At 27.2% G+C, this 25726-nt stretch overlaps 1 protein-coding gene across 2 annotated transcripts in view; it reads right to left on the bottom strand.

Annotated features, from left to right (window-relative positions):
• Nucleotides 1-23886, bottom strand: part of LOC129968698 (uncharacterized) — a 713943-nt gene extending 690057 nt beyond the window's left edge. The window contains exons 1-7 of one of the 2 annotated variants that reach the window (XM_056082857.1): nucleotides 23749-23886; nucleotides 22818-22887; nucleotides 22316-22427; nucleotides 20426-20511; nucleotides 15839-15927; nucleotides 14013-14124; nucleotides 10148-10254 (exon numbers count right to left, since the gene is read on the bottom strand). In XM_056082857.1, coding sequence (XP_055938832.1) covers nucleotides 10148-10254; nucleotides 14013-14124; nucleotides 15839-15927; nucleotides 20426-20511; nucleotides 22316-22427; nucleotides 22818-22875 — 564 coding nt within the window. In that variant the 5' untranslated portion in view covers nucleotides 22876-22887; nucleotides 23749-23886. Of the gene's footprint in view, nucleotides 1-10147; nucleotides 10255-14012; nucleotides 14125-15838; nucleotides 15928-20425; nucleotides 20512-22315; nucleotides 22428-22817; nucleotides 22888-23748 lie in introns of those variants that run through there. The other variant, XM_056082858.1, reaches the window with a different exon arrangement.
• Nucleotides 23887-25726: the final 1840 nt, after the last annotated feature.

Below are 25726 nucleotides of genomic sequence, written 5' to 3'. Positions count from 1 at the left end.
TACATCTTCATGCCAATATTATGGACGAACAATTGATCTCCAAAAGGGCTAGTTACTTTATATTATTTTTATGTACATTAAAGCTATTATTAGATTTAATGAAAAATATGAAGAGATATACGAATTAACTGAGCTTTATCCAACCTTGCCTTTTCCCAATTCTAATATCTAAAGCATTCATATCTGAAATTCAGAAATCACTTTGTGTTAACCTTTAATGCTTCTTGGCCACCCAAGAATTCATTAGATGCTCTGCTGGTCGCATTCGTCGGTTAAATTCCTTAAAAGACGTCGCAATTACTTTGATTAGCAACACATAAACTAGAATTTGTGATCTCAATAGAGGTTTGTCTATATTATTTAAATAAGAAAACAATATTGAATAATATGTGTTAAAATATGCATGCAACCTAATCGGGCAAGATTATTAAATGGAAAAGGTTAAAAGAATTACCTAAGCAATTAAAGCAATTACCTAAGAACCCAGCAATTTTAAAGAGACGCGAGCTCTCGATTTTGTTGCGGTTTGATGAAAATTATTTAATTTTGCACTTTCATTATAAAGGCTGTACAATTGTACATATTCAAATTAAAATCAAATATCGTTCATACTAATTTAAAAATTCTAATCAATTACCATCTGCTAGTTTCATATTATGAAATTTTATAATTCTGAAAAATGGTGCTTTATAGTTTAAAAAAGTTTTTGATACTATAACTAAATATTATTTAAATACTGTTAAAAGTTTTTTTTAAAATTAACTTTTAAATTTTAACTAAGCAATTTTTTAAATACACGATATGCTGAAATCAGCTTTTCAGAAAATGATCTGCAATCAAGCGTTTAACTATTTCAGTTTCTGAAAATTTTCTACTTAAAACTACTTACATAAAAATTCAAGTAAAATCGATAAAATAAATATTCAGTTTTGAAAGTTTGAAAGGAAAAGGTGACCCGAGATTTTCATTATCTAAAATCCCCTACAAGGCTTAATTTAAACCTAAACCAGTGTTTAAGCGGTGAGAATGTCTGCTAAAGGTTGATAGTTATAACTCTAAGAGCATTTGAAACAGGATAGTTAGACTAGATTCATGATTCCTTATACTTTAAATAAATTCTAGAGCAGACAGGACACGAGATAATAGATATATTGAGAAATTAATTAACTAATGTCCAAACACAGTCAATCCCAATTTAGAAACGAAGCATTCTAATGTGAATTAAAATTTTCAGTCGGTTACCTCGGTTATAACGAATATTAACATTTATTCATCCATTTATTTTGTTCTAACGACTCCTCTAGGGAAAATAAACGCAGACTTATCACATCCAAAAAGAAATGAAAACGCTGTATATATTAATTATAAACTGAGTAATAAAACTCACATGAATTATCATATATAATTCCCAGAGTGCACAGGAAATCCTGTACAATAAATAAATGATCTATTAAAACAATAAATCCATTCGTCAAATAAAAGGAAACAGGAGATATCTAGTAATAAAATTTATTGCGCCATTCCTAGTTATAAACATCATTTTTATAGCAAAATGTCGGAAAGAGAAAAAAAATATTTACTGGCGCTTATAATTTATCTTTATATTTTTATGCAGGAAAGGACATCCTTCTGAAGAGATTTAGTAGTCATTAAACTGAATTTTGCTATCAAGAATGCCAAATAAAGATATTCAAAAAAATTATTTTGAAAGCTTTCAAGGTTTTATCTATTTACTTATTTTACTTACATTATGCAGATTTCTTTTAACTATCATTTTTACTGCTCGCGTCCAATAAGTATGTCAATAAAAAGAAAGAAATTCCTATTCTAAGTATGGATCTTCTGAATCCTTTTAAAGGACAAACAATTATCTAAAGTAGCGAATTACAAAAATATAATCCCATATTTGGTCAAATATTATCGTGAAATGAACGCATAAACTTATCTAAATATGAATTTAAATTATTAAATTAATTTTTAAAAAAACATAATTAGAGAGTTAGATGAAATATAACATGTGCGCTATATAACAATTCATTAATACAGGGTGATTCAAAATTCCATGTACAACTTTTAGGGAGGTAAAAAACTCAAAAACAAACAGAATCACAAACCGTATTGCAAACTATTTATTTTTAACTAAATAATTAATGACAATTATTATATAAAAAATTAATTTTGTTTAGCAAATAATGTTTACTAGTATAGATATATTTATTACAATTTATTATATATTTTGTGTAAATATTAAGTGCTTGCATGTATTTCGATCATTTTTTTTTTCACTTTAAAAAGGCATTTATTGAGGAAAATTGGTACAATAAGTATCAATTAAAATATTTTCTATCATTTTCTACAACTTTTCTCATTTTCGACCAATAAGTCTTGCAATTGATTGTCTTAGAATTTTTTTGGTACTCCAGCCATGCTTGATCATTGACATCGAAATCACAACTCTTAAAGTCGTTGAAACCGAAACCGACAATTGGGATATGACGGAACAGCATCACCATAAGTTCCTAAAAGTGTCTGATGGGCTTCGGCAACAGATTTCTTCAAATCAAACAACAACAAAAAAAACAATGAATGTTGAAAATTCAATTTAGAGCGTTCCATGATTGGCGTCTTTACACACTGAATAACTCAATAATACAAAATGGTACTTTCAAAATGATAACAATAAAGTAAGAATAAATTGGTAAACCCCAAAACCATTGTCGTTTATATAGATACTTCGCATACTGACCAATAGATGTCGCTGATTAAAATGCATGCAAGCACCAAATATCACAAAAATAACAAGACACTTCTCCGATCTTTAGTTTTATAAAACATTTGTTTGCAAATAAATTTCGATTACATCGGTAAAAAATAAAACCTCTATTCTAGTCCTGTCAAAAGTACTTTAACATGGGAAATAAGAATAGTAGCAGTTTTATTGATTTAATTTGTTGGGGTGACAATCCCAAACAGATCTATATACAGTACACTCCCGATTATCCGCGGGATTGGGTGGCGCGGATAACAAAAATCGCGGATAATCCGAAAAAAGCTAAAAGCGGGTATAGCAAAAGAGAAAACAGTAAGACTAAACTTTGAAAAATCGTTTTATGTACAATGAAACGTAAAATAACCAGCAGGAAATGTTTAACTAACGCTTAATATTTTAGTATATCACTCAAAACTAACCTAAAATGCATTTTGTTAATGAAAACAGGAAAGTGCTTTGTACTTACGAGAGGCGTCAAGGATACACAGAAAAATGAATACATATGTACTGTTTTAATACTGTAATGTATTATGTAATTACAAAAGCATAACTGTAAAACTACACCTTTTTGAAGAAATCAGTCATTTTTGTTTGCTTCTTGCTTTGGAAGCATTTTCTCTTTGCTTAGAAGCAAAATAAAAACTTAGTGCGGCAGGCGCGGATAAACCGCCCGCGGATAATCGGGAGTCTACTGTATTAGCTCTGTTATATCCGACCGAATAAGAGGGAAGGAGATGAAAAGTTGTAACACTAGGTTTTCTTCTTTAAATAAAAGGCTATTAATCTCAGAAGTAAAGTTCGAATAAGAATAAAAAAACTAAAATATCATGGGTATTTAAAAAAAAACCTATAAAATGAACCGGAAATTTTTAAAAATAGTTTAAGTCCGGAGTAAATTTAAGAAAGCATAAATTTGGAAAAATGTCTTTTATTTTATTATTTTTAATTGTAGCACATTTTTTTAGAATTCCACTTTAATACGTATTACACAGAAGAAACCTCATGGGAAAAGCTTCGGATAAATATCATTAAGCTTAATCGTAAAAATACAGCTTCGTCGAAAGATGTGTATAAGTACTTGTCTATCACTTCGAATTCGAGGATTGAAAAAAATTCCTATTCTAAAAGCACTGTTCTAGGATTTTAGATGGTATGGTAAATATTCGGTTATTAATCTGCAGAACAATTTTGTCCCAAGTATCATGCCTGAATGCATTTTTCAATGGCCACACTAAAACAGTTACGCTCGCGATGTAATGTTTTCAGAAACCAATCATCAGAGATAATTTCTTTTTTAATTGACTATTATATTACCATTTTAAATCATACACCGACACTATTAGAACAGGAATTTATATCGGTCTACAAATTCGAATAGATAGAAAGTAAATACAGACATTTTTCGATGACCTTGTTTTTCCAAGATAGAGCTTAGTTTTCGAAAAAATAATTCAGATATCCACTCAAACATTTTGACAGATGTTCTTCTGTGTATCATGTATTAAGATGAAACATTTGAGAAAATTTGCTTACATTTTTTTTTTTAATTTTAATATTTTTTCAAATTTATGATTTTTTTTAGTTTATTCCTATCGTAATCAAATTGTCTTAACATCCAACAGTTCATTTCATAGATCATTTTAATACCTATAAATTTTCAATTTAAACATTTTCTCTCGGATAAATAGCCTTTTATTTAAATGCAAAAAACTAATATTTCAATTTCCCCCTCTTTCCTTTATTCAAAAACAAATGTCGACACCTGCTTTGGATAAACAGCTCTAAAACTTAAAGAAATAAAACTGCTGCTGTATATTTCTTAATATTTTGATACTTTTAATGATAATTCCTCTGGATTTCAAACATCAGAAACAGATTCCTCTGAGAATGTACAAATATTTCCTCGAGCTTAATGGTAGCAGTGATTAAGATTTCCGAGTTATAATAATATGACTAACACACGCAGTGCAGAAATAAATGCGGAATGAATTGCTGTTCATCGCAGATTTCAAGACAATAATTGCTGGTATGAAAATAATAATAAATTTAAAGAAATGCGCTTAGTGACTAGTGTAATGATTATCTTGGTGGAACAAAGGCGAAATCATTAACAGTTAATGAAAGCATAATAGTAGCAGCACGAGATTCTGGCCTCAAGGGGTCCCGAAGCCATTTTTCCAACTCCCCAAGTTCCAAAAAACGATATATTTTTATTGATTTTAATTAAATTTCTATATAAGCAATTTTAAATAGCAAATTTTAGCAAACTGAAATAGAAAAAAATTAAACTGTGGATAGTGTATAAAAAATGCGATATTAAAATTTGAAAGAAATTTTAAACAAAATAATAAAAGAAAATGAAAAACCTGAACACGATCTAAATTCTATTTACTTACAGTATCGGACTTTTTTTTTTTTTAATTAATCGGCTGTTTGAGTATAGACCTCATCAGATGATTACAGTGCATAAACTGGTACTATGTTTCTAATTATTTGTTTTAATGTTTCACATATTTAATGTAAATGAGACCTGTATATGTTGAGGAATTTCCTCGGATTCTGATCTCAAACTAGCAACTTTTCAGTCGAGAAACTCAGAATCTCAAATCTCTAACCTTATGTCGAAGAATTACCTTGCCTTTGACGCAAGGCTATAACGGCTATTATGGTTACTTGAATATAAATCTAAGTGCATCAAAATACCTAATGACCTTTGCAAAATTCTTTACGGGTGCTATTTTAATTTCCTGCAATATTGTTTCTGTGCTTATCTATGTACTTATAATGTGAGGAACATTATATTAGAAAAGATAACTAATATTAGAAAACTGAATACAACTTCTCTAAATAAATTTTCTGACCTACTCCTTTTTATTACGATGAAATCCATGTCATGTACAAAGCATGAATAAATCTCACCAAGAAAGCATAACACAAAAAATCAAGAGTGATCCGATTTATGATGTAAAAAAAAAAATATGAAAGAATTGAATGTTGTTCAGAATGCATAAAATATTTTTCTTGGCATACTATCTATTGTTATAAATAAATATTTTACAATTTCTAAAAGTATATAAGAAAAAAACTTCCCAAAATTTTATTTATTTCAATTTTTTTAATATTATTTATTGATTATTTTTATATACAGTATACTTTAAATACTATAACAATTATTATTCCATTAATACTTTATCAAAAGTATATTCAGATTATTTGTTGCATTTTTCTCATTAGTTATTATGCTTTCAAATGCGTTTGTTCCAAAAAAGAATTCAGTCAAGAAAATTTAGAAGAAATTTTGCGTAAGCATATGCATTCCTTAAACAACAATTTATGTTTTCCATTTGTAACTAACATCTGAAATAAGCTTTCAATGTGATTTAACAAAAATGCTGCTAAACCAGACATTTCCTGATATTATGAAGATTCATTAAATATTACATCTTAATAAGTGAATAATAGAGAGAGATTGTTTCGGGGAAAAGAGGATTTAACTAGCACTTTTCTTCTTTACAATATACCAAAGCATTTATAATATTTAATATATCTAATTAGACCTTTTAATAAGGTTTCTTAATTTCCCAGTCACTTTATCACAGCAGTCTCATTTTTTAAAGAAGAAAAACAAATATTCATATTTTAAAAGTGTTAAAAAGAATTATTTTTTTTATTACTTTCTTCCTCAGTTCTTAAAATACAATAGTCATTTATAAGACCTTAAATTTAATCATTTCAAATAATTTAACTATAACATTTTAAAATCTCTATTTAAATTGTAATAAATACATTTAAATATAAAAAATCGAATTTAACTGAAATAAAATGAAACAATGACTTTCTAATTTAATATATATATATATATATATATATATAGCTAATGCATTTTAATATCTGAATAATTTTTTAAAAAATGTAATTTAATTTTAATACATTAGAATATAAAACAAGCCATTTAATACACTTATAGAAAATAGAATTAATTAATTTAAATAGTTGACTGATAATTAATTAGTGATAACACGAAGAATTTCAGAAATCATATAATTTCAAATTTTGTGTCAGCAAACAAGTTGAAAATTCAAAAATTTGATCACTGTTCTTACAAAAGACTAATAGTCACATAATAAAGTGAATATATATATTTTTTAATTTAATGAAAAACACAGCATTGAATTTTAATTCTTTACTATAAATAATAAAAATTAAATTAAAAATAAATAAAAGTACCAAACAAGCATGCAATGCACATGCAGAACACAAGCAAAACAATACATTATAGTTTTTGCAATATATCTAATTCTAAAATAATTCAAATTATCACAATAAAAGATAACAGTGAAAATGCATAAAGATAAAATTTATATCAGGACCATTCAAAATTTATAAAACAAAAAAAAATTAACTGACATTAATTACTATTAGGAAATAAAATATAAAATGGTGCTTTTAAAGTTATTAAATTTTGTCTGATGTCTTTTTAAAATATTAAACTTAATATCCATTATTAAAATAATTTTAATAGTTTGTAAAGATATACGAGTCCTGTAAGATCCAGAAAGATAAATAGACATATTGTAACTTTATTTCCATTTTATTATAAATAAGATATTAAAAAAATTCAGAAAGATATTTTTAATTAGACTTAAAATTTTTATAAGATACTAAACATTTCGGACTGAATCAAAAACTTGAAAATGTATTTTTATTTTTAATAAATAATTTGAACTAATGTTACAAAGTCTGTTACATGATGTGTTATCAAAAACAAGATGGATCTCATCTCTACACATTAATGAACTGAGAGAGTAATACATGGTCTAGTAATTCTCTCTCACCCAATATTGGGCACTGAAATTCACATCATTTTACTAATTATTTTTGAAAATTGCATTTTCCTCGATTAGCAAATAAAAAATTCCATATTCTTCTCTTTGTGTTGATTCCCTTCAGTTTAAAATATTTTCATAATCTAGAACTACATGATAACTATTTAAAGTGCATCTCATAATGCTTAATCATAGTTAAATAATGTGAACAAAATCCTCAACTCTCATTCCATATTTCAATATGTTACCAACATAAAGAAATTTGATCCACTATAAGCACATTAATCAGCTGGTAAATATATTGGTTGGCATTTGATAGCATTTCTATTAGCTCATTGAGTAAGACTAGTTTCTATTGTAATATTAGGCATCGGTATTTCCATCCGTAAAAAAGAAATGTACAGAAAAAGATTGGTTGAGTATTTGGTAATTCAATACCACTTACATAATCTTGATCAAGATACAATCTCACACTGTGATAGTAATACAAAAATATGGGGAATTCAGTATTACCACTATATTCAAACCATCTGTTTTGAGTTTCAAGATAGTTCTTTATATTGTAAAAATAATGCAGAAGTCTGAGGAATTCAGTAATATCACTTTTCCTTAACAATCAATTCATCTGAATTCTATTAAGATAGACCTTTGTACATGCAGCAATGCAGAGGTATAATTCATTCTAATGGAAATGGTATTCATTTTCATATAATTCTTGGAAACATGTTGATACTTTTATACAACGGAATGCATTCCTGAAATTGGTTTTGAAAACTTCACCTAATCACTTTTTTAATCCTAAAAGCTTTTTCAAAAAATTAAAGCCCAAGTAATCCAAGCAATGGTCCATATGCCACATCAAATATGGTATTTTGGTTCAAAGGAAGATTATAATTATTGATTTACCCATTTCTTGTAACCAGCAGGAAGGTCATAAAGAAATATTTTTGGCATACTCTCTACAGGGGTGTTTGTGGGACCCCAAAAAATCCCCGGAAACTTTTACGGACTTACTACCGACATTTTGCAGTTTCGAGAAGGGGGGGGGGAGAGAAATGAAAAATTACGATTATTAAGTATTGAATGACCTAATTATAAAAGTTCAATGAATTACTTTTTTTGCAAAATTAAGACCTTTGAACCCAGGTCACGTGATCGCACATCTGGTCGAACGAAGTCTCTCCCTTTTTTTTCTGCCGCGCCTACTTGCCGAAAAGAATCCAGAAGAGAATGTCCGAGAACCGGGGGAATGAGTCATAACTCGCAATAAGGAAAGAACAAAAAAGAAGTTTTTCCCCCCTTTTCACGCATTATCACTGCCTTTGGAGAAAGAAAGGAAAAATTTTCACCACACACACTGACCTTGCGCTTTCTGCTTTCAAAGCAAACAAAATTACCCAGATCAAAATAAATAATTCATTATTATTTCTACTTCCTTTTGAACGACGATCCCCGGAATTTCCGGGTATCGAAGTTCAAAATCCCCGGAATTCCGGGGTTTCCCCGGAGCACAAACACCCCTGTCTCTAAAAAAAAGTCTTAATCTCCTTATAAAACTGTGGATCTCGGATGAAACTACAAATGCTTCACAAGCATTGAGGAACAATAGTTATGAAATATTGATCATTGGTGTGAATCTAGCATTTTTACTGAATCCATCGTTCAAAAATGTATTTTGGACATCTGATTGAAACTAAAATTTGATACGGATAAGACTACAATTGCAAGATTACTTGATTTCATTGATTTTAAGTTGCAGTGTTTTTCAACTATTGCATTTATTTGCATGCAAAAATTACAAATAGACAGATGATCAACATTTGGTAAAAACCTACAATCTAAATGCTTAACTTGTATGAAATTTCTATTTGTTTAGCTCTTTATGTTTTGTAGTAATAAAATACACTTGTATTCAGACAGACTTTCTTGCAATAGATTTCATTCAAAATTTGATAGAAATATGCAAATTTGATTTGAAGTCTATCTCAAAGTGTTTTTGAGTTATCCTATTTCACCGATGGATTTAATTCCAAAAATATGTTTTCAGATTCAGATAGATCTGAAATGTGCAGATCCTTCAAAATCTCGATTTTCAAATTTTTGATTATTACATTACTTTCTCTATACTTTATGAATGGAAAAATAAATAAAAATAAAAAACAATGCATTATTGTAGAAAAAAAAACTTAAACCAAAAATATTAAATTCAAAAAATTGTAAAAAATTATAATAAAAATTAAAAATTTCAAAATGTGTTTTTTAATAATAATAATTTAAAGTGAATTACATCTATTAAGAGACTTTTTAAGAATTACATTTGAGAACGTTTTGAAATCTTAAAAATGTATTACAGTTCTAATATGTAATTTTACTGTACCAGTCATTTCTAATGAGCAGAAATGCATTGTTGGTGTCTGCTCTTGGAGAAATAAATGGAATACATTAAAGAAATATAAAATTCTTTATTAGAAATTACAAATTTGTCATAAAATTTAAAAAGGAAATTCTTCCACAAAATAAAAAGATGAATTAAAATATGTAAAATACAAACCAGATATTCCAAAGTCCGACCAATATCCAAAATAGATTTCACACCTGCTGAAACAACAGCAATTGGTGTCCTAGAGAGCTCACAAAGGTCTGCACTCACGTCCATACCTGTAACATATCTCTTTAAGCAAATTTAAAATTTTATACTAAATTTAGTTAAGTCCATTATTATATTCTAATAAAATTGCATTTTTTATAAAAAAGAAGAAATAATTTCCAGTTTGTCTAAATTGGATTTATTATATTTTTATATTTACTATTTATTTAATTGATATTCTGATAATTTTATCCAGATACTACAAAACTCATATTAGACTTTTAAAAAAAGATGCATCTATTGTTATGTACCATTGCAATAAAAAAAAATACAGAAAAAAATCTGATTATGCTATGAATTACAACTTTTACAAAGATACTGAATAAGTAATTTTAGAATTTCTTTGATGTACATTGTTCTAACTTTTATGCTTATAATAAAATTCCCAGTACATTTTCTTTTGACTTTTCTCTCTCTCTCCTTTCCATAATCTAATAGCTTTGATTTGTTATATTATATATACATATATTAAATTTTTTACATATGCATTCCAAATGAGGCAAGAAAATTATATGCCAACATAACTTGTAATACAAAAACATTAAATGGCTTGTAATTATTCCTTATTGTGATACATAACTTTTACTTAAAATTCCATTCAATATTGTGACATTATTTTATCAATAATTTAATCATGCTTCTTCAATCCAAATGCAAACAAAACAGGAAAATATACTTTTTAGAAGGAAGGAAAAATTCAAATTCAATTTTAAAAAGATTTTTTCCCTTATTTATTTAATTTCCACACATAAACTCCTCTACAGTATAATGGACACATTTGATATCTATATACATAAATAAAATTAAATAAATAAACAGGAAAATAACTTTTTAGAAAAAGAGGGGGAATTAGATTCATTTTTAAAAAAAAATTTATCCTTTATTTGTTTAACTGCCACACATAAAATCCTCTGCAGTAAAATAGGAACATTTGATATCAATATAAGTAATATAAAAATGTTTTTCAGATAACTATTGATAAGATTTTTTTTTTCTGTAAACAATATTCAGCCAAGACACATAAATTAACTATATTACTTATATATATTATTAATTTCATTAATTTAAAAATAAACTATTTGGAAATAAATATTAATAAAGCATTCTCCAAGTATTATTCAGGAAGCACTGGATTTGTGCTTTATCAAATATTTAACCTATAAAAAAAATCTAAATTATAAATTTTATTGTTGCCTTCCCTTAGAGTAAGGCATTCTTAAACCCTAGATTTATGCCATGGAGAATTGTGGGGATATGAAAGTAATTTAAATGTTTTGGGCACTAAATTAGTAACATAAAAAACGGAATAAAATGTAAAATTAGAAGTATAACTATCAAATGTTATGAATCTTTTGATGGAAAATAAGTACACAACATTATTAATAAAAATTTATTTGCAAGGAGTTATACTTAGGAGATACTCAAAATTATAAAAACCAATGATGAGGGTACAGGAGGAGGGGAAAATAAGTCTGGAAACCACTTAGTTATCTTAAATAATGATTAATTAATAAAAAATTTAATTGTCTAAAAAAATCATGAAATAAGTATAAAATAAGCTAACAGCATTACCTTTTCCAAAATATTAATAAAAATTAATAATTCAAAGTATATAATTACACATTTGAAATATAATCCAAAGTATTAATTAGTAATAAAAATTAATTAATGCAAGAAAAATACTTCAGAAAAAAAAAGGAAAGAATCAATTTGTTTCTCTCAATAAACTGTGATCTTCACACTAAATCATCTGAATAATCATGAAAAGTTCAGTTTCTTGGTTACCATAATAGATGTTACATTTGATGATGATCATTAATTTAATAGACATAAATTTGAATTTTAAAAAAATTACTTCTTATTTTATCACTTTCACTGATATATAATTACTGCACTTGATTTTGATTAATATTACATTAGCCATTAAAAAATAATCTCGAAATTAAGTGAATATTTGCTTTCTTAGACAAGTAGATGGCAAACAAAGTGACTAAATTTTGAATATTTCATGCTCAGACACTGAAATATGTACATCATTTTCTCCTTTATGACTGTTTATTTCTGTCTTGACAATAAGAAAATTTGACAATACATAGTGACAATAAGAACAATTATTCCATCTATTAGAATTTAAGGAAAATTATCACTAGGTAACACAGGAGGTTACTCCTGCATCAACTGAATATTGCTAATACACAATTTTGTATATTATCAAAATTTAGGTTAAGATAACATTTAAATTATTCATTTAAACTACTTAAGTGTCTTACTATTTTCTTATTATTTGCCTTGTTATTATCTTACAATTATCAAGCAATTTATAAACTTCATACTTAAAAATAATATTCTTTTGTAGTCAAAATTAAAGGAGGAAAACACATGACTGAATCTAAAGCTGCTTTTGTCTAATTAAATTTGCAACTCGTGCATCTTTCAGTAAATACATTTAACAAAACTGTTACATCATTTTAATTGGTACAATACAAATAAAATCTCACCTCTATTGCCTTAGTATTAAGAAAAATGTCTTTTTTTTTTTTTATCTTCTGCAAGCAAATATTTTTGTTGTTAAACAACCATAATATAACAAAATTTTTGACAAAAATCTCATAGTTTAATTCTTAACATTTCTTATTTTGCATAATAATGATACTCTGAAATTGGCATATTAAATTATTTCCAGTTTGGAAATGCTATTAGTGCAAGTAGTTATTTTCCTATAAGTTCCCGACATTCACAATGATCAGTTTTTAAATTAATCGCTGCTAAGAAGACACATCTCTAAGAAGGAAAGATGACAGTAAGGTGAGATGTCAAGCATCAAAAGGAAAGATTAATTCTATTGTTGCTCTTTATTACATATTATGTAACAATAATTCAACAGTGCTTCATCAATCCAAATACAAGCAAAACAGAAAAACATTTCTTCTTCCAGCATATTTTAGAAGAAAAATGAAATTCAATTCTAAAAATATTTTATCCTTTATTTATCTAAATGCCGTATATAAAATCTTCTATGGGAAAATAGGAATATTTGACATTATTATAATTTAAGTAAAATAAAAAAATAATCTTAAGATAACCAGATATATATATCTTGTTTATTAGGTATATACTAGCATTTGAGTTTCACATTCTTGGTCTGAGTGAATAATGCTTCTACAAAGCAAGGTAAAATATTTTATTATTATACTGTATTATTATTAAGTATTTAAATGAAACACATATTTTAAATGCACAACAATTTTACCAATAATAACTGAAATAACAGTAAACAAACACATACAATATGCATTACATTTTATATTGATAAAAACTGTTTTCTCTTTCTTTTTAATTGGAATATTAATTTATTATTTGGAAACTATAATTGGATTGATTCAGTTTTTTCAATTATTTTATAAATAATGGCACAAAAGTTTAAAAAATTTTTTTAATTTAAATTTTTAAAAGTCTTCTTATATATAAACATTACAAGATTCAAAAATATAATAAAACACTAAAAAGTACAGTTCTTTCAATTTCCTTGCTTTGTCTCTGAAATAAATCAAAGGAAAAAGAAATAATAATTTCACAATGATGGCATTTTGATTTCAAAGGCCAATTAATTAGTGATATATGTCTGTGGAAAATTGTTTAGGAATTTGGGAATACATGTTGACTTGTTAGACTAAGGAAAAAAGTGACAACAGAAATAATGAAACAGGCTAACTGTATAGGACTACTAGAAAGTGATGGATTAAGATTTCAATGAAAAAAAAATTCTTACTTGTTTCACCACCTCTATGAACACCACCTATGCCTCCAGTAGCAAATACAGATATTCCTGATCTATAGGCGAGAGCCATTGTTGCAGCAACAGTTGTTCCACCACTTAAACACTGCAAAGTAGGAAGTAAGAAACTATAACTTATCCTTTTTAAATGAGTTACTAAATAATGAGTATATTATGCAAATAAAAAAAAAAGGAAATAAAAGATTCAAAGTGCATGCACAAAATTTTTCATTCATAAAATTAATTTAATGATTATTTATTTCAAAGCAAATCAAAATTTTCCTAGAAAATTTACAAGTATAATATTTTTCTTCACTTTACTATTAATTTTTTTTAAATAAAATTCATGCACAAAATTTTTAAATATATATTTGCTTTTAATGCATCTATAGTAAAGAATGCAATAAGATTCCATGCAATTTAAAATCCCATTCACTGATTTAAAATCTATACTGTTATATTTAAAAATATACTTTTGCTAAATGGAAATAAAATTACATTTAATAAGAACTTGGATATTTCTTTTACGATCAAAGCAAATTTTCTGTGCATAAATGAATTTTAAACTGTTAAAGTAAAATTGTAACTTGCAAAAAATAATTTATTAAGAAGTTGCTCACTAGTCCATAGAAGGATATTAATTATACAGTTATGATAAAAATAAGCATAATAATAAAGTTAAAGTGAAAATTGACAATCAATATAATAATACTCTCTATGTTTATAAACACTAACTGTTTAATCAGTATAAAAGAAATTGCACAGTAAGATTTTTTATGCATCTATTCTATAAATATTCAATGCAATGTTAAAAAAACTCAAAATTTTTGTCATCATAAGCAGCCTCCTTTTGTTAAATAAAGCGATTATTTAAAAATAATAAGTATATACAATATATTAAAATATATACATAGAAGGCAAAATGCATTATGGCATTGGTAGACACTTTTAACTGATTTTTCAAAAGTTTGCAACAATCAAATAGTTTTGAAGAGGTAAGGGACGCGTTAGGATAGAACCTGGGACCTTTTGGTTAGCAGTCCAGTAACGATCCGATTTTACCAAAACAGCTGTTCGGGTAGAAGCACTGTAACTGGCTTATATGCACCACAGTACTCTCCCTTCAGTGAGTCGAAGGGGAGACGAACGATATGGCGTTGAATGGTGATATATTTAGTAGCTGCTGTCTTAATGGGCCTGTACCCTAATTTGAATAGCGCCACGCGTTATGGCAAGCGTTTTGTGGGTGCCGGATGTGCCAAGTGTGTCTGGCGACTTTGGGTTGCTGCGTCACGTGAATCTGATGACTCCGCTGCGCCAAGTGAGTCTGGCGACTTTGCTGCGCCAAGTGAGTCTGGCGACTTTAGTTGCGGGTAGATGGCACCACAACAGCTGTATGAAGGTTGAAGGTTCAGCGTCCGAGGTCACCAATGAAGAGGTGAGCGATGCTCGGAAGGATAGAACCTGGGACCTTTTGGTTAGCAGTCCAGTAACGATCCGATTTTACCAAAACAGCTGTTCGGGTAGAAGCGCTGTTACTGGCTTATATGCAATTCACCACAGTTTTAAAACAACACTCCAAAATTACTAACTCTAGATCTATAAAATTTATTAAATATCTGCTATTAAAAATACAATAAGAATACATACAATATTAAACATACAATTCAGAAATATTCACAGCTGATATTACAAATGTTTCTAGTACCAATTTATTATAAGGCTATTACTTTATATAGGAGTTAAAAGTATTTGTTATAGAAAGAGCCATAAAAAATAAGTCAGTCAATTTCTACAATTACATGACAAATAGAACAAACCTGGCTGATAAGATATGGTAGATCTCGTCTAGAAACTTTCAGAACATTTTTATTCAAAGCTAATGAAGTCATTTCTGTAGGATTCATACCTAGAAAAGTGGTTAAAAAAAGTTTTTACTACAGATTAAAATGTAAAGTATTTCACAGGTTAGTTTGCAAATTATAAATAAAATGATTCCTCATTAAAAAAAAAAGATAGTTGAACTAAGACAGCAGAAAATCTGTGATAGAACAGTAAAAACAAGAAACTATTTTGTATATTAAAGGCAGAAACTCAAATTCTGTTACAAAAGTGATAAAAACAGCTTCAAACTGTAATCAATATTGAATAAACTGAAAACTAAGTTTGAAACATCTAAAGGATCACCAAAAATATAATAAACATGACAACAAAGAGAAATAGCATACAGTTTTCAACACTTAGCAACAAGTTCTGAATACATTATTTACTAGAAAATTGTTTTAATACTTCTCACTTTTATAATATTTTGCCATAAATTGTTTCAATTCATTTTGTTGTGGCTTCTTTTTGTATTCCACAATAATTTACTTGGTACATAAAATAAAAATTACATTACAGGGATTATAAAATTGAAACCTGCAATTGAATCTCTATATGTCGAACTTGAAGATTTTAGAAAAAATATATTGCATGGAAATACTGATACAAAAAAAATCTCAATACATAGAAATACTTATTGTAAATTTCTGATACAATTTTAAATAATAATTCTCTTTCTAATTAATGAAAATTTAATAAGATAAAACGATCAAAGAAATGATGTTTTTCAAAGGTTTACAACTAAGAAATTTCCAGAATTGTCGATACTAAATTTGATGATATTTCCTTATTCTTTGTTTGATCTGTATTTTCGATCCCATTTTTTACATCTTTTAGAAAGTTGACACTTAAGCAAATGGATATGGTGCCAATTACGAGTTATACTTACAACAAGAAATCTAAAGTTAAACTGAATTTAAAATAAAAATCTCCATCCTAATTAGAAAAGATTATTAAGTAAATAATACGACTCACAGCAAATGTTTATTTTTTTTGTAAACGACTTCCAGTCTTTTAAAAATGTCCATTAAAACAAAAATCAATGTTACAATCACATCCCCCCCTTATTTATAAACTTTCTCATGAATAATTCAATGACTGCTTCTAGCATAAATAATAGATACATGTAAAATTATTTGCTCAATATATAGAAACAGTTTTTCTGTTGAAAATCCAAAACTCCTGAAAAATGCTTCATATAGAAAGATTTTCAATATATGGGATTTCCTCTGTATTTACAACAGTTTAAATAGTACTGTAATGATAGCAAATGCTATACGCAAAGAGTGCAACTGTTATGCTTTTGACTGACTCACAGTGCATGAGAATTATGAGAAATGAAAGAAAAAAAAATACTACCTTACAATTTTATTATAATTTAATTTTAAATACAATATCAGAGCTAGGGGGTACAGATAGATCAAGTATTAGCTTTAAGGGGTGCCATAGAGATAAAATATTAATTTGATAATATCACTTTTTTTATATATGACGAATATTTAAATGAAAATATCATTCCTAAAAATAACTGGCTTGAGTTATGTAATTTTAATATTACTGAAAATTACGTGTTTAATGGTATTAATTTTTATAAACAAGTCAAGGGCATTCCAATGGGGACAGCTTTCTCAAGTGCTTTAGCTAATATTTTCCTGCATTACTATGAGAAAAAAATAATTAAATATAATTTAATAAACGGGTGGAGATATATTGATGACCTACTTTTGATTAACTTCGACAATACTAATATTATTACTAATTGCTATCCAAAAGATTTAATTCTAAAAGATACAAATAAAAATCAACTTGAGGCTACCTTTCTGGATTTAAAAATCGAAATTGCTAATGATAAAACAATAGTTGGTATATACGATAAAAGGGATGATTTCAACTTTAAAATAACAAAACTATGTAACTACCATTCCAATCTAAACTCTAAAATTTTCAAAAATCTAATTTTCTCACAAGTTAACAGGATCAAAAGGGTTTGCAATAATAAAAATTCTTATATTGAAGCATCAAATATCCTCCTTAAAAATTTAATTAAAAATGATTTTCCTAGAAATTACTGTAATGTCAATTTTTTAATTAAACAAGGTATGGTTTGGGATTAATCTTTTGGCTTAAATAAAAATAGAACTTTACTTGCATATTGGATCACTCAATAGATGGCGCTGGATGCCTACCTCTGTTTACATAATTTACCGTTAACTTTTAAAAACAGGAAATCACAATCGATTGTTTAAAGTTTCCTTCACTGTTGGATGGTATGTTCTGGCCTTTTCGTTTTTAATTTTAATGCTGTTTTTGTTTTTATTGTTATTGTTTTTATTGTTTTTTTACTTTGTGGTTTTTTTCTAATTTGTTATTTTGTATTTCCTTTCTGTTAAAATGGTATATCTCTTGAGCATAATTTCAGGGGATTTTCGGGTCACGAGGAATCATTATTAGACTTATGTCTGTTTGTCCTCACAGAAAAAATCCCTTTATTTGAATCCCTGCCTGAGGGTGACCCTTGAAAAAGTCTTCAGGCCGGATTCTTTTTTAATATTTTCTTAATAATTTTTTTGGTTTAATTTTTATTTGATTTTTGTTTTTCCTATTAACTTGATTCTAATACTTTTGTATCAATTCATCTGTGTTTTAGAAGTAGCTGCAATTGCGCTCTCTAAATACTATGAAGTTCCTTTTTGGTTTTAGTTTAAATAGGTAATAAATTTTAGTTGCGATTTCGAAACTGTTTTGTTTCGTTTTCATTTTAGTTTCGTTTTCAAACTTTTTCTTACTTTAGATTGGTTACTTTTTAAAGTAAAATGTACTGAGTGGCTGAAACACTATATTATTTTTCAAATGTTAACTTTCTTCCATGATGAATCATTCTAAAGAACAATATTCATAATGTGATCAGACCAGAGGTGTCAAATTTTGGATCTATTATATATAATAGTAATAATATTGACAACATAAATGGGGGGGGGGGAGCAGTATAGATACATTAGGTGTAAACCACCATCAAGATTATGAATCTTAGAAGTATAGTGCATAGAGACGAAGCAGGGATCATGTCTTTTTAACACAAAATATGCCAAAGGAGCAATATTATATATGTAAGCATTTAATTTTTTTTTTTTAAAGCAGAAGGCAGTTTCAAAGATAGTGAAGACATTTTTGATTTTAAAGTTTGCATTTATTGCATCGCGGGAGGCACGGTTTATGTACAAGCAGTGCGGACAAGACACATTCGCTCACAGGCGACAACACAAAAGCAGATTAACATAAAGAGAGAGAGAAATTAATTTTCTCTGGTCTTATATAACATGAGATATTGATAAGGAAAATATTTTTTCACAGTGCTTATATACTATTAAGTTTCTGATAGGGATTTCTCACACATATCGATTCTGATAAGGGAAACACAGGGATCTTTTAAAAGAATATACTTGCTGAACACTTTTTCTATCCCTTCACGTGGAGTGTGTGAAAGTGCAAATGTAAGCATTTTTATAAAACTTCTCTTGAATTAATTAAGTAGAAAAAGTGGAATAGGATCAGAAAATAAGAGAATATTTTAGATTGACTTTGATATGGGCTAAATTAGACTGAAAGTTAAGAACTTAATTAAATTTTAAAATATCGTTATATATATATTACTAAATTGCAATACAATATATATATTATGCATAAATATACATATATATGTGTATTACTAAATTGCAAATGCAATAATATATAATATAAACTTATTGCCTTGACAATCAGCTAATATACCAGGAATATTACTTATATTTAATATCAATTAAATTGTTAAGATATAACTTAATATCCATGACACTTGGAAATTGCCATACAATAAAATAGTTTTACTTTTCTGATACATGCTTTGTTCATTGTGTACATGAACCTGTCAAATATTAATAGTTTCATAACATCATAGTGACATATTTAAAAATGTAAATATGTCAGTTCATCTATTTTCAGAACACAATACTGAAATTTTAATTTTATTAACCTCATAAACTACACAGATAGAATACTTCTTCATTAATTTTCAACAATGGAAGAAAATCATGTGGTCAAATATTTCATGAAACAATTGTAACAGTTTGAATTCACTGCAACAATATAAATCTAAGGAAATGAAGTGCAAAAAAAAATTTTTTTAATTGCCGAAATTCAGGAAATATTTTTACATATAATTATTGGATATCATTAAAAACACAATTTCTTATATTTTAAAATGGTATAAAATTCACTTTTCTGCAATATATTTTGAAATCACGGGAAACCATTCATTGTTAATTAGTTAAAATTCTAATTAACCTATAGAATATTAACACACAAATCTGTCTTTATCATTAGTAAAGGTAATAAATAAAAGACTTAATAACACTTAATATAAAGCACAATAATAAGTTTTTAAGCACAATATAAAAATATATCATTTTTACATTTTTGATGTTAGTTAATGTGTACTTTTTGATATTTTCAAGTTATTATATATATAATTTTAACAAATGTTAATTTACCTATGTAAACTTTGCCATTCAAAATGCCTATTGTAGCAGGTATTGCATTGTTTTGTCTCACAATTTCTTCTACCTTTGTAGCTGTTCTAGATTTTAAAAAAGGTATAAAAAACATAATTTTCAGCATTTATAAATTAAATTATCAATTATATGATTCAAAAACTTTTTTAAATGCTTCTAACATTCTTACTTATTTTTAAAAAGTTATGATGAATATTTTCATTGTGTCTGTAAAGTTTTCTGCAGAGGAAATATAACTCCGCAAAGGAAAATTATAATTTACAAAAACTATCAAAATATTACTAACATCTCCATTTTTAAACAATGGAATTATTATTGTCTTAATGAAACTTGGAACTAACAATGAAATCTTGGATTAATACTGAATAAAATACTTTAGCCAATATCACATTCTTTGAACTTCCATGATACTCAAAATAAGAATGATTAATCTATGAAAGGCTTAACAGACACCAGATCCATATTTGAAATAACATAACTCAAAACGAGGAACCCTCTAACAATTCTAACTGAATTATAAGAACTTTGCTTCAATTATTTAGTTTTCAATTTTCAACTATATGTTTCTTATACAATTAAGTGCAATACTGCTAAGTAACATTACATTATTTAGTTCTCAGATAATCCATAAATTTTGTTTTTAAGATAATCTATAATTATTGTTTTAAAATCATCATTTGAGAATCAGAAATATTACTATAAGATAAAAAAAAAAAAAACATATTAAAATTTAGCAGTTTTATATGTAAAAATAAAACATGCAGAATCAAACAAACAGGTCTGATAGACTGAACGAGGGCCTCAGATAGATCAATTAAAAATGTTTAAAGCCTAATTATCAGATAAATAAATTTGTTACAAATAAAGATTTTAAGAAATACGAAATATTATGATAATGTGTGTTACATTGAATTATTTCAATTTGTAATTAATAAATTAAAATTTTACTTTTTTTAAAATTATAATTGGAATATTAATGTTTCATTATTTTTTGCTTGATAGGTATTGTAAAATAATCATTTTTGTTATATTAGTTAGAAATTTATTCAAATACTTGCAATTGAAAATAATTACTTGATAATTTAAATCATTAAGTAATTACTTTATAATTAAAGAAATTCACTTACATCTACGTAATTACATAAAAATCATTACTTAATAATTATTCAAATTTTTTAAAGAATTTTATTGTTTTATTTTTGATAAATTTTAAAAATTAATTTTAAAAAAACATGCATTTTCACAAAGTGACTAAAATAAGAAAAAAAATAATTAAAACTTGACATGCTGATTAATTTTAAAATGTGTTGAAATGAAAAACGGCATTAAACATTTATTAAAAGAGGAACTTCTTGCTATGCATTGTCTACAGAGCCATAAAATACCTAAAACCACCAATAAAGTGTAGCATCTCTAGTTTAAAAATGAGAAGCTGCCAAATTCTGAATATAGGTTCTTGCCTCCCTTAAGGGTGATAGGACTGGCTAATTGTCCTTTTGCTGATGACAAAATGTAACCTCCTTAAAGAAGGATATATAAAATAAATAAAGCTTTTTTTAAAGTTTTATTTATTTTACTTCTAAAGTTTTATGCAAACTATATAAAGCTCTTTTGCACAGGCCATAAGTAATATATTGCTATTTATAACAATAAAGTTTATAGATTCATAATAGCTTATATCACGGCAGAGTGCTGACTTAATTAGTTTTAATGATTATTATGCATATAAAAGAGAGGAAATAACGTTTTATTACTTACTAATAAAAAAAGAGCATGTATCAAAAAAATATATTTAAGAACAGAACATGATAGAACTACTTAATCAATCAGGATCAATTAAAAGATAACAAGTAAAATTATTTAAATTACTTGACATTTTCTGGAAATGGTAACCCATGAGTTATCACTGTACTTTCTAAAGCCACTATAGGTTTATTAGATGATAAACTTTCAGTAACTTCTTCAGAAATTTTGAAAAAATCTAGGGAAAAAAAAGTACCTTGTTAAGAAACTAATAAACCTGTAGAAATTTTATAATAAATTTTATATAACACATATAGTTTTAAAGCCAATATTATTTTCTTTATAAAGAGAAAAGAAGAGAATTAGAGAAATTATGAACAGTTTACTCATGAAAGAAAAAATAAGCATCAACATTGAATAAAAAAATTCTCCAATGTTTTCTTTTTAAGTTTCGAAAATTGCCTTAAAGTTTCCATATTCATTGAAAAAATAAAAACTAGCAATAACTATTTAATGGAAATTAACTCTTTAACTCTCTATTGATCAATTCATAGAAAATATATAATTATAAAACAGTGTATAAAGATAATGTACAAGTTTTCTGTATAATGACACCCAAAACACTTACTTGGCAGGGATGTGAAAGATCTACTAATAGTTCTTGTGATTCCCAAACACTTATGCATGGTTGCAAATTTCTACAGAAGGAATAAAAAAATTTCAAAGAGATTTTAGTAAACGTTATAAAATAAGAACACATAAAACTCATAACGGTGATTTCAACTTGAGGAAATGATTAACAGGACAAGAATACTAGATTGACATAATTTATTATAAATATAATTAACAAGTTAAATTAATTTTTCTATCTAAATTTTTTTTAATATTTCATTTCAGAACATATGAAAAAGTAATCAAACATGTTAAAATGATACTTTGGTATTAAAAACTTGAGCTCATATATATATCTTCAGCACCAAATGATAGTTAACTAATATAAAATAATTTTTGTTCTAATATTCAGTAATGATGTGTTAAATCATAATTCATCATAATTAAGGCACACATAAAACTTAAAATAGAATGAAAATAAAGATCTCTTTGAAAACTAAGCAACTATGAGCATTTTTTTAATACTTTAGAATAAACTTGATAAATGCATCTTAAAAATCAGTTACAATATTTTTTTTTTTTTTTTTTGCTACTAAGAAATAAAGAAATATTCCTGTTTGAAAAGCTAGACGTTTAATAGTACTTATATTAACTAGAAACAATAATTATATTTTCTTGTAACTATAAAAATAAACCAATTCTTGGATTAGAAAAAATCAAACATAAATCAAAATAAGCACTAATCTTGCTAACTATTGATTTTTACAATATACAATGCTTTAACTAAAGTGCACTTCATTACTAATTTCCCACTGAATTACGGAAAACTTAAATTCTTATATGATCTTGCGCAATACTTGTGTGTTCTGCTACTTGGGACAAAGTCTGAAAATAAATTACAAACCAAAAAATAAATATCGTATCAGTAAAGGAAAAACATTTCAAACCTTTGAATTAACAGTCCACAGGTATAAAAATCTTAAAGTAAAGAGGTAAAGCCAAACGAAAAGTCAGACTAAATATAAGAAATATCAACAATCCAGATAAGAAAAAAAAACTATAAACAAACTGAAGCGAAGTTTGCGTTGACTGCTTGTTGCCAATATGTAATCTGGTTCTGGTATAAATATTTGTTTATTTTATTATTTTGTTGGTAAAATTGTTGATGATTTGTTGATAATTTTCCGAAACTCAATATAAAGCCTGCAATTCGATATAAACTATAGCCCTTAGAATAGCACTTGCACTGTCAAAATGGACCCCATATATTGTTTTAATGAAAATCGAGGGTCAGGAAATGCTATTGGAAAAAATTAAAAGATTGGCTGCTCAATTCTTTCTCAGGCTTTCTCATGCTAATGGCACACATTCACCTATTTATCATCGTAATTCCAATCCTGGCAACAAAATAGCAAAAAAAAGACTAAATTCTAACTGAAAACTACAATATATTAAAACTCTTCAAATCATATTAAAGCTCTACCAAACCCCATCGTCTCCCGCAACAATTTTTGTGAAATTCCTCTCTCAGATATGCTTTATCAAAATAAAGCTCTTTCTAGTTATATGATCAAGGCTCTCTTTCAAGAAATTGTATGCAAACAATTTCAAGATTATTATATAATGGCTACAGACGCATCCAGATCTCATTCTTTCACTTCTATTGCGGGTATCTCTAGTCAGCAATTCTTCGTTTATAGAATTCACTCCATCAATTCAATATTTACGGCGGAAGCTTTAGAACTTTATCAAGCTCTGGATAAACTTTCAGTTACAGGACAAAATCTGCTTTTGTTGATAGATAGCTATTCGGCCCTTCAAGTTTTAAAATGCATTACAATCAAATCTCCAAAAAGTCATTCACAGATTAGCTGGCGAAACTCCAGCCCGGGTGGAATTAAACTATAAATATGTTTGGTATTGTCTCCAGGAATTCACAGATCCACTGGAATGAAAAGGCGGACGTGCTCGCAAAAATGGTCACGGAGTCGCACCCATTGCTGGAGGGAATTGCTACAGAAGATTTAATTTCTTATTATCAGGAAAACTCACTATAAAAAACGAATCACATTTTAAAAATAGAAAATGTCAAGAATCTATTGGCGGTGTTCCCATTATGCTTTCCCTTAATCCATGGTTCAAAAAAAGAAGAGAAAATATCACGTCTTTTAACCCAAATGATTATAACTCCAGCTCTGTTGAATAGATTTGGTCTACAGTTCTTATCCTCAATGACAAGTTTATAATCATGAAAGTAATATTGAGCATATCATCCTGTTTTGTTCCAAATACGCAACTTGCAGTTATTTGGTTATAGCAAGGATCGAACTCGTAACGTTTGGGTTCATAGCCGAGTAATATGACCACTATATAAAAGTGATCATTCATGTCAAGGAGCTGTTATCTGGCTTATAAAGCTTCACCACAAACTCATAGGCCAAATCTTTTTGCAAAACTTAATATTGATCTTCATTCAAAATGTTTATTCAAAAAGCTGTTTCTAATAAGCAGTATCTTCGGATCCTCCTCCGATCTCTGAAGTTTTTAATATCTAATGAATGAACTCTTTTGGCATTAGAGGATAACGGCCTTTGTTGCCAAAAATCATATTCTCATCCCATTTCAATCAATCAACCATGCAAATTTACGCTACAATTGTCCTAGTCCTAAACAGGTTAGATCCAAAAAATTGTTCAGGTTATATATTACATGTGGGCATGAATTCAGATTTAGAATCAAAAGTTAATCTATTCGAAACTGCCCACGAAGAAAATTCCAAATGCATGCGAAGTGGAACTTGTAATATCAATTAGAATCAAATAAACAACTTTCTGGTGGTGTGGCATAGAAAGTTCGACAATAGGCTTGCCAGTTAAAATATCGTCCAGTCATTTCTTCACTTAAAATTTCGTAAACTGTCTCAAA

This window comes from Argiope bruennichi, chromosome 5, assembly GCF_947563725.1.
Source record: "Argiope bruennichi chromosome 5, qqArgBrue1.1, whole genome shotgun sequence".
In the NCBI taxonomy this organism is placed as follows: domain Eukaryota; kingdom Metazoa; phylum Arthropoda; class Arachnida; order Araneae; family Araneidae; genus Argiope; species Argiope bruennichi.
The sequence above is the reverse complement of the archived record's forward strand: the minus strand, read 5'-3'. Positions and strand labels throughout refer to the sequence as shown.